General features: G+C 33.9%; 1 protein-coding gene across 2 annotated transcripts in view; it reads right to left on the reverse strand.

Annotated features, from left to right (window-relative positions):
• Positions 1-21,062, reverse strand: part of HPSE2 (heparanase 2 (inactive)) — a 569,659-nt gene that overhangs the window by 499,214 nt on the left and 49,383 nt on the right. For both annotated transcript variants that reach the window (XM_006210536.4, XM_015244637.3), the window contains exon 3: positions 160-321. In XM_006210536.4, the coding sequence (XP_006210598.1) occupies positions 160-321 (162 nt within the window). The remainder of the gene's footprint in view (positions 1-159; positions 322-21,062) is intronic.

Here is a 21,062-nt window from a genome sequence, read left to right on the forward strand (position 1 = left end):
AGAGTCATCACAATTTAAAAAGGGATATGGTGGGTAGAGACAGATAGATGTAGGCTCATCTGAATCCCGTTTTAGTGCCTCCTAAGCATCAAGCTGCTAACTGATGGAGACCATCAATCTACAGTGCTCTAAGATTCCAGCTGACTCCAACAGCCTTACCTGTTAATATGAGATTACTGTAAGTATTGGAGAATTGCTCCTTTAAAAGAACCAGATGCATCTGAGCTGCCTTCTCCCGTTGGAGCTCCAGCATAACATCAGGGTGCTGGGCAATCTTGCAGCCTTTCTGTTTATCCAAGGCAACATCACTTCGAACAATGTCTACAAAAAGAAAGAAAGAAGACAGGCAGCAAAAAACAGAAACAAAACAAAAACCATATACACATCAAAGTCCTGTTTTACCGAATATGACAGAATTTTATAAACTACCAGCATTTTCATTAGAATAAAGAGATTGAGAAGTAATAAACCTGAAGGTGACACATCCTACACGTTTTTCTGGTCATTTCCAAATTCTTTGGAGACTTCTGTTTCTTAAGCATTCTCTGACCTCATTTAAAATTCTCACTCCTCCACTCCCCTTCTCAGCTCACCTTCAGGACTTATTTACTTCCTGGTGCCTTTTCTTAACATCTTTTACCACGGGGGAAAATAATACAACTTTGCCTAATAATAGTGACTATGAAGGTCATTTCCTGTACTTCAGGCTGTAGGACTCAGTGATAGTTCCAGTGTGTGTATTCAGGACACTTGGCCAGGAAGTAAGCGGTAGATTTTCTGATTCTTAAATTAAAAATTGGAATGAAGTCAAGAATATATTCAAGTTTTTAAGAGCATCAATAGAAAGCAAGAGGACTAATAAGTCATTTACATTTATTTAAATTACACTCTATAAAATCTTTTCACACTGTATCACTGAATCCTTCCAATAATCTATGAAAGTTATGTGGCAGACATTATTAACTAGCTGTCCCAAATCCTAAACACAATCTCTTCTCCTTTGCCTTCTTCTACTATAGAGACTGAAAAGCTAAAATACACAATTCCTGAGTTTTTCTTGAAGTAAGAGGTGGCCATGTAACATAGTTCTGGTCAATACGCTGCAGACACATATCACTAGGGGTACTTCCCTGGCCAAATTAAAAGACAAAACTTCAGTAAGAGAAAAATCAGTTTTTTCTTCCTTCAGCCTTTCAGTCCTTTCTATTCTTTATGCCTGAAACATAAACAACAACAACAAAAATCCAGCAAGAAATGGGCAGAAGACCTAAACAAACAATTCTCCATTGAAGACATACAAACGGCCAATAGGCACATGAAAAAATGCTCAATATCACTAATTATCAGAGAAATGCAAATCAAAACTACAATGAGGTATCATCAGTCAGAATGGCCATTATTAAAAAGTCCACAAATGATAAATGCTGGAGAGGTTGTGGAGAAAAGGGAACCCTCCTTCACTTGGTGGGAATGTAGTCTGGTGTAGCCATTATGGAAAACAGAATGGGAGATTCCTCAAAAAACTAAAAATAGACTTACTATATGATCCAAAAATCCCACTCCTGGGCATATATCCAGCGGGGATCTTAATTCAGAAAGACACACACACCCCAATGTTCATAGCAGCACTATTTATAATAGCCAAGACATGGAAACAACCTAAATGTCCAACGACAGATGACTGGATAAAGAAATTGTGGTATACTTATACAATGGAATACTACTCCACTATAAAAAATAATCAAATAATGCCCTTTGCAGCAACATGGATGAACCTGGAGAATGGGAAGTAAGCCAGAAAGAGAAAGAAAAATACCATATTATATCACTTATGCATGGAATCTAAAAAAAAAAAAAGACAAATAAACTTAGTTACAAAACAGAAATCGATTCATAGACATAGAAAACAAACTTACGGTTACCAGGGTGGGGGAAGAGAGTGGGAAGGGATAAATTAGGAGTTTGAGATTTGCAGATACTAATTAATATATATAAAATAGATAAACAATAAGTTTTACTGTATAACACAGGGAACCATATTCAATATCTCATAGTAACCTATGGTGAAGAAGAATATGGGAATGAATGTGTGTATGTTCTTATGTGACTGAAGTATTGTGCTGTACACCAGAAATTGATATAACACTGTAAACTGACTATACTTTAATAAAAATATATTTCAAAAAAATAATGAAAGGAAAAAGGAAAAGATGGGAGAGCACCCTGAAAGATACTATAATACTGAAAGGATCCAGGCTATACAGGTTTTAGCTAAAGCCTATCCATATGAAATAAACACATGACGAAGTCATCTACTTCCATGGCACAGGCCAGTAAAATATCCTAAGATTCTAAAAACAAAACAAAACAAAACACCTAGGTTCAAATTCTGGCACAGAGGTCACTTATTAGTTATAGAAGTGACAGACAAAAGCACCCCTGTAAGCCTTAATTTCTTCCTCTACTGTTACTGTAGAGATGTAGAAGACTTAGCACTCTACATGTCACATAAGACCTCTATAAAGGGTAGGTATTATTATTGTTATTAGTATACTACTTGTGGTATTATTTACTTCTAGCTATAATAGTCTCAGCAGTATACTAATCATCTAGAGTGCAACCAAAGAAAACTACCAAGATGGTAAATAATTTTATTTTTTTAACAGCTGAAAAAAACTGAGAGTGTTGAACCTGGCAAAGAAAAAACTAACAAATACTCATTTTCATACATAGGAGACTTATTTCATACATAAGAGACATATATAAGAAAGCCAAACATTATGGGAGTAACCAAAAGACATACAATCCAGTTACACATAAGTAAACTGTAACAATAGAAACTGTCCTATAAGGAAAAGAGGATGGAGTGAGTTTCTTGTCTCTGGAAATATTCAAGAAGAGGCTGGATAATATATGCACAATAAAATGATTTCAGTATAGTCGTTAAAGCCTGCCAAGTACAGGGTTAAGTATTTTCAGTGACATCACATGAGGCAATATAACAGATAGTTAAAGGCACAGACTTTGAATTCAAATAGATAAAATTTTGGATTCCCACTCTACTACTTACTACCTGAGAGCTCTTGGACAAATCACTAAATCTCCCCTTTCTTAATTTTTAAAATGAAAATACTAATAACATATTTGTAGTGTGCTTACACTGCAATAGGAACATACTAGATGTTCAACAAGTTCTGGTTGTTTTAGTGATTGTTAATAATTATAATAATATCACAGAGTTAATATTGGAGGATAGTATTATTCTTTTAGGTCATTTTTAACTCAAGGATTTTATAGCTCTATAAAGATTATGCTTTTGTAGGTTCTTTGCCAGACATAACAGAAAGAAGTAAGATTCAAAGTCAGAAGACTTAGGTATGAATTTCAACTAATTTACCAAATAATCATGAAACTAGAGACTAAAAACTTTATATACTTGTGCACCAGTTTTTTTTTCAGGTCTACCAAACTGAGAAGTTAATAGAGCAGATGATCTCTAAATCTGTACTTTTCCTCTACTAGTTCTCCTCTTCTTATTGATATTCCTAGTTGTTATAAGCCTAATATCAAGATATTTATATGTCATCTCATCTCCCCCATGATATTTACCATGACAACGTTCAAGAATGTCAAAAGACCCAATACATGCCCTCCCTGAAGGAGGAAACAAGGGAGAGAGCATCTTGCATGAAAGCTGATACACTAACATCAAGTTATTGCCCATCATTACTTCTGGATATACAAGAGTATGGCAGTGTTTGTATTTTTGTCCCTGCTTCTTTCTGCCATATGTATTTCTCCATCCTTCAACCAATTATAACCCACAATTCTGCTAGCCAAAGGTTATAGTTCCAACTGGGGCAAGTAGCAGACTGGCAAACCAGTCAAAAATTTTAAAGAGATCTTAGAACTTTGAAAGAAATAAAAATGAGCTCTTTATAAGCTTTCCACAAATCCTTGGCTAACTAGAAGGTTGTGTGCACATGCACAGGAGACTCAGCGTAAGGTTTTTTACACAAAACTGGCTAAGGAGAACCCCCAAGAGGCTGTGAGTAAAGTAAAAGGCGAGGCAGACTAAAATTTACCACAAAACTGAACATTTTTATCAATCTACACAGAAATTCATCAGCAAAGAGAGAAAATAGCCTTAAGGATTCATAGTGTCATCTGATGAGGGATGCTGAGGTTAGGGAAGTATATATGTGTGGGTGGGAGGGCTATGTGAGAACTCTCTGTTGTATTTTCTGCTCAATTCTATTGTGAACCTGAAACTGCTCTAAAAGAATGAAGTCTATCAAATTTTTTTTAATTTTAAAAAAATAAAAATAAAAAAAATTTTAAAAAGGATTCGAAGTGTTTTAAACACAACTTCTGAACAATCACTGGCTGATCACTAAGCTATAATACTCAGAGGCAAACCCTAGGAGGTCAATGTGAAAAAAATTAATTTTTAAAACTGAGAAGAAGCATCAGTACCATTATGAGATAGAAACACTAAATCTAAATAACTTACTTTATAAAAAGGAAAAACAAAAGCAATTCTCATGGGGAAAAAAAAAGACTGCAGATTGGCTGTGATATATCTAAAATGTTCAATTTCCAACAAGAAATTACAAGTCATGCAAAAAACAGGAAAGTGTGACCAAGACTCAAGAACAAAAGTAGTCAATAGAATTAACTCTATATGTGCCCAGCAAAGACTTCAAAGAATAGATTATAAACATGTTTATAAAAATTAAAAGAAATCATGTTTAAATAATTTTTTAAAAACCTGATGACTCAATAAATAGCAGACTGAAATAAAGAAATATAAACTTTGAAAAAGAACCACATGGATATTCCAGAGTTTAAAAGTATAGCAACTGAAATGAAAAATGCACTAGATAAGCTTAACAGCAGATTTGAGAAGGTAAGAGAAAGAATCAGAGTATGTGAATACAGATGAATATAAACGACCCAACATGAAAAGTAGAGAGAAAAAATCAAGGAAAAATGAGCAGAAACTCAGAGAATTATGGGACAAAATGAAGGAATCCAAAGATGGATGATGGGAGTGTAGCAACAAGAGGAGAAAGAAAGAGAAGAAAATTACTGGGAAAAAAAATCAAAAATTCTGAATTTGATGAAATTATTAATCTACAGATTACAAGAACTACAACAAACAAAAAGGATCATTACAAAGGGATCTATACCTAGACATATCACAGTAAAGTTGCGGAAAGCCTGAGATAAAAAGAAAATTTTAAAAGCAGGAAGGAAAACTCAACTCAAAAGGGGAGTCAGCAATACAATTAATGGTTAACTTCTAATCTGAAACAATGGAAGACAGAAAGCAGTAGAATGACATAGTCAAACTGCTCAAAGAGAAAATTTCTGAACTGCTGGTGGGAATGTAGTCTGCTGCAGCCATTACAGAAAATAGTATCAAGATTCCATAAAAAACTAAAAATACACTTACCATATTATCCAACAATCCCACTCTTGGGCATATATCCAGAGGGAACTCTAATTTAAAAAGATACATGCACCCCAATGTTCATAGCAGCACTATATACAATACCCAAGACATAGAAGCAATCTAAACGTTCATCAACAGATGACTAGATAAAGAAGTTGTGGTATATTTATACAATGGAATACTACTCAGAGATAAAAAAAAAAAGAATAAAATTATGCCATTTGCAGCAACATAGAAGGACCTGGAGACTGTCATTCTAACTGAAGTAAGCAAAAAATACCATATGATATCACTCATATGCAGAATCTTAAAAGTAAAAAGCAGACACTAATGAACTCACCTATAAAACAGAAACAGACTTGCATAGTAAACACTTTTATGGTTACCAGGGAAAGGGGGTGGGAAGGGATAAATTTAGGAGTTTGAGATTTGCAAAGGTTAACCACTATATATAAAAATAGATAAAACAACAAATTTCTTCTGTATAGCACAGGGAACTATATTCAATATCTTGTAATAACCTTTAATGAAAAAGAATATGAAAACAAATATATGTGTATATATGCGTGACTGGGACATTATGCTGTATACCAGAAATTGACATACTGTAACTGAGAATACTTCAATTAAAAAATTTTTTTAATTTTAAAAACAAGAAAAAAATTTCTGAAAACCAAGAATTCTGTATCAGGCAAAACTAACAAAACTATTCAAAAATGAAAGTAAAATAGAGATTTTTCATATAAAAGACAGTCTGAATTTGTTACCAGCAGAACTGCACCACCAGAAATATTAAAGGAAGTCCTTCTTTTGAAAGGACCTGACTGAAAGAAAGGAAATGATACCAGGTAAGTGAAATACTCAGACAGAAATGAAATACATTAGAAATGGTATATATGTAAGTAAGTATAAAAGACCCTTTATGCTTTCAATTTCTTTAAAATGCATAAGATTACATAAAGAAGAAAATATGCTATAGTTACAACATATATAGATGTAATTTAGAAAAATTAACACAAAACAAGAGATAGGAATATGAGTTGTATCAGAACGAAGGTGCTATAATTTATCAAAATTAAGTTAGTATTAACTTGATTCTGACTGTAATAAGTTAAGATGTATAGTGTAATCCCTGGAGCAACCACTGAAAAAATAACTGAAAATAATACAATGTAAAAATCAACAGAGCAATTAAAATGAGTAATCTAAAAAATTAATTTTTAAAAATCTAGAAAATTTATTTAACAAAAAGGCAGTTAAGTGTAAAAAACACAGAAAATCTCAAAATGGAAGACATAAATTTAATTATATCAATGTCTGCATTAAATGTAAATGAGCTAAACATGCTAATTAAAAACAAATAAATGGTCAGATTGAGTTTAAAAGGCAAGATCTAAACAAATGCTGTTGAAAAGAGATACATTTTAGATTTAGAGAGAAAAACTGGTTGAAAATAATGGAAAAAAGATGTATCATGCAAACAACAAACAGAAGAAAATGAATTGATTATATTCACAACAGACCAAAAAAATTTTATGGGGGTTTGGAGTGGCATCCTTGTGTTACTACTTAATCATGCTTTTTTGGAGGGAGAGGATGAAAGAAAAAATTTTTCCTTTTTCTATCAACAATCATTCTCATTTCTGCATTAAGGTGGTGGAAACTTGGTTCCTCCCTCACTCCCTTTGATCAAAGAGTCCATGGCTTTGATTAACAAAAGTAATTGATTTTATACTGTATAGCACAGGAAAATATATTCAAGATCTTGTAGTAGTTCACAGTGAAAAAGAATATGAAAATGAATATATGTATACTCATGTATGACTAAAAAACTGCTGTACACCAGAAATTGACACAAAATTGTAAACTGACTATAACTCAACAATAAATAAATAAATGTAATTGATTTTGACTTTGGGTTGCTCTTGTCTGTTTGTCCCTTCTTTCACACTACCTAACATATAGGTAGGTCTTTTGAGCCAACACTCTTTAGGGTGGGGGTAAGAAAGACAGCCCATTTAAGTTTTATTTTTCTTAAGCTTTGGTTAATCTGATTTTTACTGAGGTATAATTGACATAACATTATATTTTCAACATATACAACACAATGAATTGATGTTTGTATACATGGTGAAATAATCACCACAATAAGTCTAGTTAACATATGCCACCATAGACAGTTACAAATCTTTCTTCCTATAGTAAGAATGTTTAAGATTTACTTGTTTAGCAAACTTTCAAGTATGCAATACAGTACTGAGTATAGTCACCATGCTGTACATCATATCCCATGAGTTATTTATTTTATAAATGCAGGTTTATAGCTTCTTCACTCATTTTGTCCACTCCCCGCTTCTGGTAAACACTAATCTGTTCTCTGTATCTGTGAGTTTGGGATTTTTTTAAATTTATACTCCACATATAAGTGAGATCATATAGTATTTGTCTCTCTTTGTCTAACATAGTTCATTTAACATAATGTCCTCAAGGTCAATCCGTGTTGTCACAAATGGCAAGATTTCATTCTTTTCTATTGCTAAGTACTATTCCATTATATATGTATAGCACACCTTATCCATTCATCCATCAATGGACACACAGGTTGTTTCTATATCTCGACTAGTATAAATAATACTGCGACAACATGGAGTGCATGCACCTTTCCAAGTTCAAGTTTTCATTTTATTTGGATAAACACCCAGGAGTGAAATTGCTGGGCTGTATAGTAGTTCTATTCTTTATTTCTTGAGGAAGCTCCATACTGTTTTCTACAGTGGCTGCACTAATTTACATTCCCATCAAAGTGCAGAGGTTCCCTTTTCTCCACTGTGCAGTATAAAGGTTCCCTTTTCTCCACACCCTCACCAACAGTGTTATTTCTTGTCTTTTTGATTACAGCCGTTCTAACACACATGAGGTGATAACTCCTTGTGGTTTTGACCTGCATTTCCTGATGATTAGTGATGTTGAGCATTTTTTCATGGACCTGTTGGCAATCTGTATATTTTCTCTGGAAAAATGTCTATTCAGATATTCTGCCCATTTTCAATCACTATTTTTTTTTTTTTTTGCTTTTTGCTATTGAGGTATAAGAGTTCTTTATATATTTGGGATATTGACCCCCCTACAAATATTGTGTCCCATTCTATACATTACCTTTTCATTTTATTGATGATTTCCTTTAATGTACAAACAAAATTATTTTTAAGACAAGAAATATTATTGGAGACGAACAGGGACAGATCATGATGATAAAAGGGTCAATACATCAGAAGATATAATAACCATAAACCATATGTATGTAATAAGTGAGTTTCAAATTACATGAAGCAAAGTCTGACTAAACTGAAAGTGGAATTCAACAATTATAGTTGAAGATTTCAGAATCGCACTCAGTATTTGATAGAACTAGAGAGAAAAGCAGTAAGAGTATTATCAAGAGTGTGAAAAATACTATCTACCAATATAACCTATTGACATCTACAGAACATAACAACATAACAAACAAAAGCAAAAGACACACATTTTCTAAGCACACAGGAAACAACCAGTATATTCCTGTGCAGGGACATAAAATAAGTCTCATAAATTTAAAAGGACAGAAGTCATACAAAGTATTTTCTCTGATAACACTGGAATTAAAATAGGAAACCATAACAGAAAGATCTCTAGAAAATCATGAAATATTTAGAAACTAAACAACACACTTCTAAATAATGTATGGGTCAAAGAAGTCACAAGGGAAATTAGAAAATACTTTGAACTCAATGAAAATGGAAAGACAAAATATCAAAGTTTATAGAACAGAGCCTAAATAATGCTGAGAGAAAAAATTACAGTTTTATACACCTATATTAGAAACAAAGAAAAATCTCAAATCAATAATCCAAGTTCCCACTTAGAAACTATAAAACTAAAAAAATTTTTTAAAGTAAGCAAAAGGAAGAAAACAATAAATACTTCTACTGATTTCTATTCTGATATAAATTGATGAAATAGAAAACAGAAACAACAGGAAACCATTCAGTCCTGGACTTTTCTGTGTAGGGAGTTTTTTTATTATTATTATTGATTCTATTTCACTTCTACTAATCAGTTTTATATACAGTAGTTCAACATTGCTAAACATTAAAGACATGCAACTGAAAACGTCAGTGAGATATCATCTCACACCTGTCAGAATGTCAATCAACAAAAAGACTACAAATAACAAATGTTAGTGAGGATGTGGAGAAAATGGAACTCTAGTACACTGTTGGTAGGAATGTAAATTGTTGCAGCCACTATGGAAAACAGTATGGAGGCTTCTCAAAAAAACTAAAACTAGAACTACCATATGTTCAGCAATTCCAATTCTAGGTATATATCTGAAGAAAACAAAAACACTAATTTGAAAAGACACCTGCATTCAAATGTTCATAGCAGTGTTATTTACAATAGCCAAGATAGATAAGTAATCTAACTGTTCACCAACAGATGAATGGAAAAGAACATGTGCTCGCTCGCTCTCTCTCTCTCTCTCTCTCTCTCTCTCTATATATATATATATATATATACAGTGAAATATTATTCAGCCATAAAAAATGAAATTTTGCCATTTGCAACAACAGGGATGGACCTGGAAGATATTATGCTCAGTGAAATAAGTAAGACAGAGAAAGACAAATACTGTATGTTATCACACATATGTGGAATAATCTAAAAAAATGAAACAAATGAATGACTAAAACAAAACAGAAATAGACTTACAGAGATAGAAAACAAACTAGTGGTTACCAGTGTGTAGAGGGAAGAGGAGAAGGGTAAAATAAAATTAGGGGATTGAGAGGTACAAACTACTGTATATAAAATACAAAGCTACAAGAATATATTGTACAGCACAGAAAATATAACCAATATTTTATAATAACTTAATATGGAGTATCATCTATAAAAATACTGAAACCTCTGTGGTATACCTGAAACTAATATAATATTGTGAATCAACTATACTTCAATTGCAAAACTTTTTAATAAAATAAAAGAAGACACAATTGAGAGAAAAGAATTACATCTACAAACCAACTTAACTGCACAGAACACCTACTGAATTATGGCAGAGAGTCTCACATTTTGAAATACAAGAGGATTCTCACAAAATCCAATAAACAACAAGATAATACTGTATAGCACAAGGAACTATATTCAATATCTTGTAGTAACTTATGGTTAAAATGAATATGAAAATGAATATATGTATGTTCCTATATGATTGAAGTATTGCACTATACACCAGAAACTGATACACTGTAATCTAACTATACTTCAATAAAAATATTTTTTAAAAAATATTAGCAAACCAAATCCAATAACACATAAAAAACATCATACACCACCAAGTTGGATTCATTCCAAGGACACAAGGATGGTTCAATATAAGCAAATCAATCAATTTGATAACCCACATCAAAAAAAGAGACAAGACAAAAACCACACGGTCATCTCAATAGATGCAGAAAAAGCATTTCATTTTTTTTTTACATTTTTATTGCTTCATAATCATTTTACAGTGTTGTGTCAAATTCCAGTGTTCAGTACAATTTTTCAGTCATACATGGACATATACACACTCATTGTCACATTTTTTCTCTGTGATTTATCATAACATTTTGTGTATATTTCCCTGTGCTATACAGTGTAATCTTGTTTATCTGTTCTACAATTTTGAAATACCAGTCTATCCCTTCCCACCCTCTACCCCGCCCCCCCCCCCCCGGTAACCACAAGTCTGTATTCTCTGTCCATGAGTCCATTTCTGTCCTGTATTTAAGAAAAAGCATTTCATAAAATTCAAAATACATGATAAAAACAAATACCAAAGTGAGTATTGAGAGAACATATCTCAACATCATAAAAACTACTTATGACAAACCTACAGCCAACATAATACTCAATGGTGAGAAGTTGAAATCTTTCCCCCTAAAATCTGGAATAAGACAAGGATGACCACTCTCACCACTTCTATTCAACATCGTATTGGAAGTCCTAGCCATAGCAGTCAGACAAGAAAAAGAAATAAAAGGGGCCCAAATTGGAAGGGAAGAGGTAAAACTGTCACTATATGCAGGTAACATAATACTATATATGGAAAACCCTAAAGATTCCACACAAAAACTACTAGAAACGATAAATGAATTCAGCAAGGTAGCAGGATATAAGTTTAACATACAGAAATCTGTTGCATTTCTTTACACTAACAATGAAATATTAGAAAAGGAAAGCAAAAAGAAAATCCCTTTTAAAATTGCATCAAAAAATAAAATAATTAGGAATAAACCTGACCAAAGAAATGAAACACTTATACATTGAAACTATAAAACATTGATAAAGGAAATGGAGGATGATTCAAAGAAATGGAAAGATATCCCATGGTCTTGGCTTGGAAGAATTAATACTGTTAGAATGATTATACTACCCAAAGGAATCTACAGATTTAATGTGATCCCTATCAAATTACCCAGGACATTTTTCACAGAACTAGAGCACATAATCCTAAAAGTTATATGGAATCACAAAAGAACCAGAATTGCCAAAGCAATCCTGATGAAAAAGAATGAAATTGGAGGCATAACTCTCCCAGTCTTCAGACTATACTAACAAAGCTACTATAATCAAAACAGCATAGAATTGGCGCAAAAAGAGACATATGGATCTATGGAACAGAATAGACAGCCCAGAAATAAACCCACACACCAATGGTCAATTAACCTTTGACAGAGGAGGTACAACTGTACAGTGGAGAAAGGACAGTCTCTTTGGCAAATGGTGTTGGGAAAGCTTGACAGAAGCGTGTAAATCAGTGAAGTTAGAATACTCCCTCACACCATACACAAAAATAAACTTAAAATGGCTTAAAGACTTACATATAAGGCAGGACACCATAAACTCCTAGAAGAGAACATAGGCAAAACATTCTCTGACATACATCGTAGCAATGTTTTTTTAGGTCAGTATCCCAAGGCAATAGAAATAAAAGTAAAAATAAACAAATGGGGCCTAATCAAACTTATAAGCTTAAAAAACAAAACCTATGGACTGGGAGAAAATATCTGCAAATGATGTAACCAAAAAGGGCTTAATTTCCAGAATGTACAAGCAACTCATACAACTCAGTAACAACAACAACAACAACAAAAACCCAATCCAAAATATGAGCAAAAGACCTGAATAGACATTTCTCCAAAGAAGGCATACAGATGGCCAATGCACACATGAAAAGATGCTCAACATCACTAAATATCCTAGAAATGCAAATCAAAACTACAATGAGTTATCACTTCACACAGGTCAGATGGCTATCATTAAAAAGTCCACTAAAAAGTGACACAAATGAACTTATTCACAAAACAGAAACAGACTCACAAAGAAAACAAATGTATGGTTACCATGGAGGACAAGGGGAGTGGAGGAATAAATTGGGAGTATCAGTTTTGCAGATACTAACTACTATATACAAAATAGTTGAACAAGGTCCTACTGTATAGCACGGGGAACTATATTCAATACCTTGTAATAGCCTATAATAAAAAAGAATATGAAAAGGAATATATATATATGTGTATAACTGAATCACTATGCTGTACACCAGAAATTAAGAAAACATTGTAAACTGACTACACTTCAATTAAAAATAAATAAATAAAAATTAAAAGTCCACAAACAATAAATGTGGAGAGGGTGCAGAGAAAAGTTCATCCTCCTACATTATTGGTGGAAATGTAAATTGGTGTAGCCACTGTGGAAAACAGTATGGATATTCCTTAAAAAATTAAAAACAGAATTACCATATTATCCAGCAATCCCACTCCTGGGCATAAATCCAGAGGAAAATATAATTCAAAAAGACACATGTACCCCAATGTTCACAGCAGCACTATTTATGATAACCAAAACATGGAAACAACCTAAATGTCCTTCAACAGATGACTGGATAAAGAAGATGTGGGTATATATATATATATATATACACACACAATGGAATACTACTCAGCCATATAAAAGAATAAAATAATGCCATTTGCAGCAATATGGATGGACCTGGATATTGTCATTCTGACTCAAGTAAGTCAGAAAGAGAAATAAAAATACCATGTGATATCGCTTATATGTGGCATCTAAAAAAATGGACACAAATGACCTTATCTACAAAACAGAAACAGACTCATAAACATAGACAACAAACTTACGGTTACCAGGGGGGTAAAGGGGGTGGGAAGGGATAAATTGGGAATTTGAAATTTGCACCTCTTGGGAGTGATGGAAATGCTAGCTATCTTGATTGCAGTGCTGGTTTCATTGGTGTATACATCTATCAATATTCATCAAATTGTACATCTGAAATATGTGTAGTTTACTGTACAGGAATCATACCATAAAAAAGGTGCTTTTAAAAAAACAAGATCTGGGCACAACACGTGCTCACTGCTATTGAGGTGTCACTACTTCTAGGTCCTCTCAGTAGACAGACAAAGGAAATGTATGTGTATACACTGATATATGTCTATCTGTGTCTATCTGTATAACCATTAAAAGCAGAAAAAGGAATAGTTCATACTGATGCCTCCAAATCCAGTCCAGTACTAAAGGGTTCATGCTAGCTTTCCCACGTGCTTGTCATTTCTTTCTCTAACAGTGAGAACCTGCTTGTCATCAACTATAATATATTTACTTATTTGTTCTACAGTAATAAAAATGCAATTCCAGAACTGCTATTGCATATCCCTATGAGAAACAAATTTACCAACTATAGTACAGTGTTTTTTGTTCAGTTCTTTTTTCATTAGTCTTGCAGAATTCAGTCAAAATAAAGTTAGTTAGGTCAGCTCTGCCTCTCCAAGCCTTCAGTGGGTGGTGTCATTCACTGTAATAGAGTTAGATTCACTTGTGTATCTACATTCCATCTTTAGTTTCCTCACCATCCTGGTTGATTTTTTAGCATGTAAGGATAGTAAAATTCCCTCTTGTGGTATAACATTTCTGTGAGTTGAAAATTGCATAGAATCGAGTATCCACTAGCACATCACTGAACAAAAGAGTTTTATTACACAAGAATCTCCCTCAGAGAGATCATTCTCACCCCTGGCAAACTAATTTGTTGTTTTTCGATTTTAGGTTTTCGTCCCTATAGCTTTGTTTTTTTCAGAATGTCATGTCAATGTAATCCTACAATATTTAGGCTTTGGGATATGGTTTCATTCATTTAGCAAAATGCATTTAGTATTCATCCATGTTTTTGTTCATTCTTCTTTATTGCTAAATAGCATTCCATTGAACTGATGTACCATTGTTTGTTTACCCATTCACTCATATACAGCTTTTTCTGTGAACATAAGTTTTCAACTAACTTGGGTAAATTTTTAAGAGCAAGACTAGAGAGTCATATGGTAAGTGTATTTTTAGCTTTATAGGAAACCACCAAACTCTTTTCCAGAGTGGCTGTACTAATTTGAATTCTCCAGCAATGTGTGAGAGTTCTGATCATTTCACATCCTCAACAGCATTTGGTATTGTCAGTTTTGTTTGTTAGATACTCTAATAGATTTGTAGTGATATCTCATTGTGGTTTTAATTTCCATCCCCTAATGATAATGATGTTGAACATTTCTTCATATACTTATTTTCCATCCAAATATCTTCTTTGGTGAGATATCTGATATCTTTTGTCCATTTTTAATTGTTTCTAATTTTTTTTAATTTTAAGAGTTCTATATAAGTTCTGGATACAAACCTTTTATCAGATTTGTGATTTTTTAAAATATTTGCTTCCAGTTTGTGGCTTCATTTGTTCATTCACTTTATAATCTTTCATTGAGCGAGTTTTTAATTTTGATAATATCTAACTTAATCAATTTTTTCTTTTATGGATCATACTTTTAATATTGTATTTTAAAACTTTTCAGTAATTCCTAGGTCACACAGATTTCTCCTACCTCTTCATCTAGAAGTTGTATAAGTTTTGTGTTTTATATTTAGGAATATGATAAAACTTTAGTTAATTTTTGTATAAAGTATGAGGTATGAACCAAGGTTCTCCTTTTCACGTAAGAACGTCCTTCCAATTGTTCCAGTGTCATTTGTTGAAAAGACTTTCTTTCTCCTGAATTGTCTTTTGCATCTTATCAAAAATCAGTTGACAATATTTGTATGCATCTATTTATAAGCTCTCTATTCTGATCTACAGATCTATGTGTTTTTTTCTTTATCAATACCACACTCCCTTGATTACTGTAGCTTTATAAAAAGTCTTGAAATCAGGTAATGTGAGTCTTTCAACTTTGTTCTTCTCCTTCAGAATTTCTTTTGCCTATTCTAATTTCTATGTGTATGTGTAGAATATATGTATGTGTGTGTGTGTGTATACTAAAACAAACACACACATACCTGTAGAAAAGTTTTCTTTGGTTTTGATTGGGATCGAGTTAAATATATAGATCACATATTAGTGAGAACTGATATCTTAACAATATTGAGTCCCCTAATCCATGAACATGTTATATCTCTCTCTATTTGATTTCTCTCATCACTGTTTCATAATTTTCAGTGTCAATATTCTGCACACTTTTTGTCACATTTATACCTTTATGGTGCTATTATAAATGGTATTTTTGGAAATTTCATATTCCAATGTTCATTTTAAGTACACATATAGAAATAAGATTCACTTTTGTACACTAACATGCTATCCTGCAGTCTTGGTTAAAATATTATTAGCTCTAGGAACTTTTTTATAGATTCTTTGGGTTGTTCTAATGTAGATTATCATGTTTCTGCAAATAGATTTTACGTCTACCTTTCCAAACTACATGGCTTTTACTTCTTTGTCTTGCCTTACTGCACTATATGCAAGTATGATGTTGAATAGAAGCTGTGAGAGTGAAATCCTGCTTCTTAATCTTAGATGGATAATATTCAGTCTTTCACCATTAAGAATGATGTCACAGTAACATTTTTATAGATGTTTTTTATCAGATTAGGGAAGTTCCTTACTTTTCATAGTTTACCAAAAGCTTTTATCATGAATGAATGTTAAATTTTATTAAATATTTTCTCTACATATATTGAGGTGACCAATCTAAGTAAGTTAGACACCACACATATGCACACACACACACAAAGCTTGCAGAATTTTGAACTGCACTGAATTTATAAATTAATTTGGAGACAATTTCAACATATTTAGTCTTCCTATCCATGAAATTATGCATCTCCATGTAAACCTTCTCATATTTTTCAGTAAAGTTTTACAATGTCTTCTATTAAAATGTGGTGCAACATTTCTTAGATATATTCAAAGGTATTATGACTTTTGCTGATTTTATAAATGCTATCATTTTTATAATATGTTCTAAATTTTGTCCCTATTTTATAAAAATGCAAATGGTTTTGCTAGATAGAGCTTGAATCTTGGTGAGCTCTCTTACTATTTCTTGCCATTTGTAACTAGAAGTTTATGAACTCACTAGGTAAACGATTACACATCTGCCAATAAAAACAAGCTTGTTTCTCCCTTCTTAATTCTTATGTATTTTATTTATTTATTTTTCTTTTTTGTTGAAAAACACAAATAAGACATTTCTGCCTACCATACAATCAGAGACACTGATTGCCTTTGTTCCAAGTTACCTTTTCAAAGATGTCTGTATACTGAACAATCTCAAAAGACAGAGACCAAGATGGCAGAGTAGAAGGACACTCGTAGCTCACCCTCTCCCACAAATACACCAAAACTCACATCCACAGACCCACTCAGCCAATCAGAGCACCTGCAGAACTCCGACATAACATCGCCCTCTTCAAAAGACAAAGACGCCAAAAATCTGGTAGGAGAAAAGGAAAAAAGAAAGAAGAAAAGGCAAAACAACGCAGGACTGGTCCCACGGGGAGGGAGAGGCAAAGGAGGACTAGCCCTCGTCCGCTGGGTCTTCCCCTCTCCAATGGAAAGGCCAGCGGGACAGAGGGGGAGCCTCTGAGGCTCAGATCTGTACAGAGCACCCCTTCACTGACAGAACTAAGTTAAATGGGCACAGAGGGTCCCTGCGACACTCAGTCCAAGATGCGAGCTGGCAGCTAGGGGACGGGACAGGCTGCCCCAGCCAGGCAGAGGACTGGGGTGGCTGCACTGAGGCAGCCCTGGGGGACTGCAGGGTGCTGTGTGCAGTGGTTGAGTGGGTACACAGGGCAGAACAATCTGGGCCCCCCATAAAACAACATGGCTAATGTGCCCTGGGGGAAAGGGTGCATACCCCATCTCTGAAAAACCCCGGAAGGTTTTCGGGGGAAGAGAGGCAGGGCTTAGGCACAGCCGCCATATCCTCCGGCGCTTAGCACCCAGGCGGGGGAGGGTTCCAAACCTGAATCCATACCTAAGGGCTTAGCAGCCTCAAAGGCCACATGGAGACTTGTTTACAGCCAGAGGCAGAAAGGATCTTTCTGCCCTAGTACCTCAGAGAACTCGTGCAACCAAGACAAACAAGGAGCTGGGTTTTGGCACAGAGCAGGGGCGGGGCTGTTCCACAGTCTTCCCAAAGCCTGCCTACAGAGCACGGACCCAAGGCGGAGCAGGCAGCGTCACAGAGAAGTGGAGTGACCAGCACCGGGAGAGGGCAGGTGACCACCCAGCTTCCTGGCAGGAACGCAGCACCTGACCACAGTGCTGGGAGGGGGCGCGATCCACCCACCTACCTGGCCAGTCTGCAACATCTGACTGCGACATCTGGAGGGGGAGTGACCCGCCCGCCCACAGCTTAAGGAGAGCAGCACCTGACCCAGTGTTTGGAGAGGGCACGATCTCCTTGCTAACAAGCACTAGGAACAGCACAGACAAGGGGGCCAATGGAGGGCCTATGGAAAGAGCAAGCTGAGTTTGCAAAACACAGTGAAGACAGAAAGGCTTCTCATTAAGAGTACAGTCTCCAGGAGAATACCTCCCTCTTTTATTTTTAATCTATTTTTATCTTTTTTATTTTTATTTTTTAAACAATTATAAATGCTTCCACTTTTAATCCCGTTTAAATTTTTCTTTTAAAAATTTTTATTATTATTTTTAAAAATCCACCTCATTTCATTTTTATTTCTCTTGGTTTAGATCTCCTGTTATTACTTTACACAGTTTTCAAATATTTTTTCCTCTTTTCTCATTTTTTAAAGGTTTTTAAAAGACGTCTGAACCCAAATGCTATTCTGTTTCAACTTGCTCTTCTATTATTCATTATATACTATTTTCAAACCTTTTCTTCTCCCTTCTTTTAAAATTCTTACTTTATTTTACCTGTTCTATTTTCTATTACCTTTTTAATTTCTACTTTCTACACAATTGTATATGCTCCTAGTTTTAAACCCTTTTAAATTTTTCTTTTAAAGTATTTTTATTATTATTATTACTTTTAAAAATCCACCTGATTTCATTTTCATTTCTTTTCGTTTTGACCTCCTGTTACTGATTATACACAGGTTTCAAATATTGTTTTTGCTCTTTTTTCCTTTTTATAAGGGTTTTTAAAAAGATTTCTCAACTGGATTGTTAGTCTGATTCAAATTGCTCTTCTATTTTACATTATACACTGTTTTCAAACCTTTTTTTTTCTCCCTTCTTTTAAAATTCTCTTTATCTCTCTCTCTCCTTTTTTTTTTAAGTTTTATTCCTGCATAGGCATTAGACAGATAAATAAATAAACTCCTTAAGGACCACAATAGATAACTGATACTCCAAAAGCCACAGTGCGAGAGAGATATTAGCAAGATGAAGAAGCAGAGGACCCATTCCCAATTAAAAGAGCAAAAGAAATCCCCTGAAAGAACAATCAGTGAAATAGACATTGATAGCCTACTATATCAAGATTTCAAAAAAGGAGTGATCAAAGTACTGAAGGAACTAAAAGAGACAATGTTTAGAGATACAAAATATGTCAAAAATGAAATCAAAGCTATAAAGAGCCAAGTACACTTGGTAAACTCATTGGCTGAGATGAGAACGAATCTAAAGGCTGTACAAAGCAGACTAGATAACGCAGAGGAATGAGTAAGTGACTTAGAAGACAGGACAACACAATCAGAACAGCTAAAAGAAAAATAAATAAACACTAGTGAAAACAACATAAGGGACCTATGGGATAATATAAAGTGTGCCAATCTTCACATACTAGGGGTTCCAGAAGGGGAAGAAAGATCAAAGGGGATTGAAAAGGTATTGGAAGGAATCATGACTGAAAACTTCCCACACCTAAAGAAGGAATCAGATATCCAAGTACAGGAAGCTCAGAGGGCCCCAAACAGGAAGAACCCAAACAGACCCACACCAAGACATATCGTAATCAAGATGGCCAAAGTCAAGGATAAAGAAATGATCCTAAAGGCAGTAAGAGAAAAACAAAGAGTGAGTTACAAGGGAACCCCCATAAGGCTCTCAGTTGACTTCTCTACACAAACACTACAGGCCAGAAGGGAGTGGCAAGATATATTCAAAGTCCTGAATGAAAAAAAGATGCAGCCTAGGATACTTTATCCAGCAAGGCTATCCTTTCGGATAAAAGGAGAGATAAAGAATTTCACAACAAGCATAAACTAAAAGAGTTTAGCAACACTAAACCCATGCTAAAAGAAATATTGAAAGCTCTACTCTAAATAGAAAAGAAGCAGGATGCTACAGAAATGAGAAATTCATAACTGGAAAAGTGATAACTCATGAATAACAAATAAAATAAACAAGAAATTGTAAAAGAAGACATCTAAATCATTAAGAGTGGGAGAGGGAAGCAAGAAAATACAGAATATATTTTTCTTTCTTTTTTAAATTTTTTGTTCTCTGTAGGATGGGTTTGAGATTATTTTACTATCTGTTTAATAAAAACAGTTATAGTAATGGGCTAATACACTTAAAAAAGGGTAACCACAAGCCAAAAACTTACAAGGGAGTCACAAAAACTAAATAAAATCCATGATAATACAAAGGAAGATTACCAAACCACAAAAGGAAAAAGAAAGGGAGAAAGAGGAAATACCAAATCAACTGCAAAAATAGGATCAAAATGGCAATAAAACACATCTATCATTAATTACTGTAAATGTTAATGGACTAAATGCTCCAGTCAAAAGACACAGAGTGGCAGACTGGATAATAAAGCAAGAACCTTCAATATGCTGCATACAAGAGACCCACTTTAGGGAGAAGGACACATATAGATTGAGAGTGAAAGGATGGAAAAGGATATTCCATGCAAATGGAAAAGCCAAAAAAGCAGGTGTTGCAGTACTGATTTCAGACAAAATAGACTTTAAAACAAAGGCCATAAAGAAAGATAAAGATGGACATTTTATAATGATTAAAGGAGTAATACAAGGTGAGGATATTACACTCGTTAATATATATGCACCCAATATAGTAGCACCTAAGTACATAAAACAATTACTAACAGGGATAAAGGAGGATATTGATGGGAATACAATCATTGTCAGAGATTTTAACACCACATTAACATCACTAGACAGATCTTCCAGACAGAAAATAAATAAAGCAACAGAGAAATTAAATAATACAATAGAAAAATTAGATTTGGTGGATATTTTCAGA

Source organism: Vicugna pacos, chromosome 11, assembly GCF_048564905.1.
Source record: "Vicugna pacos chromosome 11, VicPac4, whole genome shotgun sequence".
In the NCBI taxonomy this organism is placed as follows: domain Eukaryota; kingdom Metazoa; phylum Chordata; class Mammalia; order Artiodactyla; family Camelidae; genus Vicugna; species Vicugna pacos.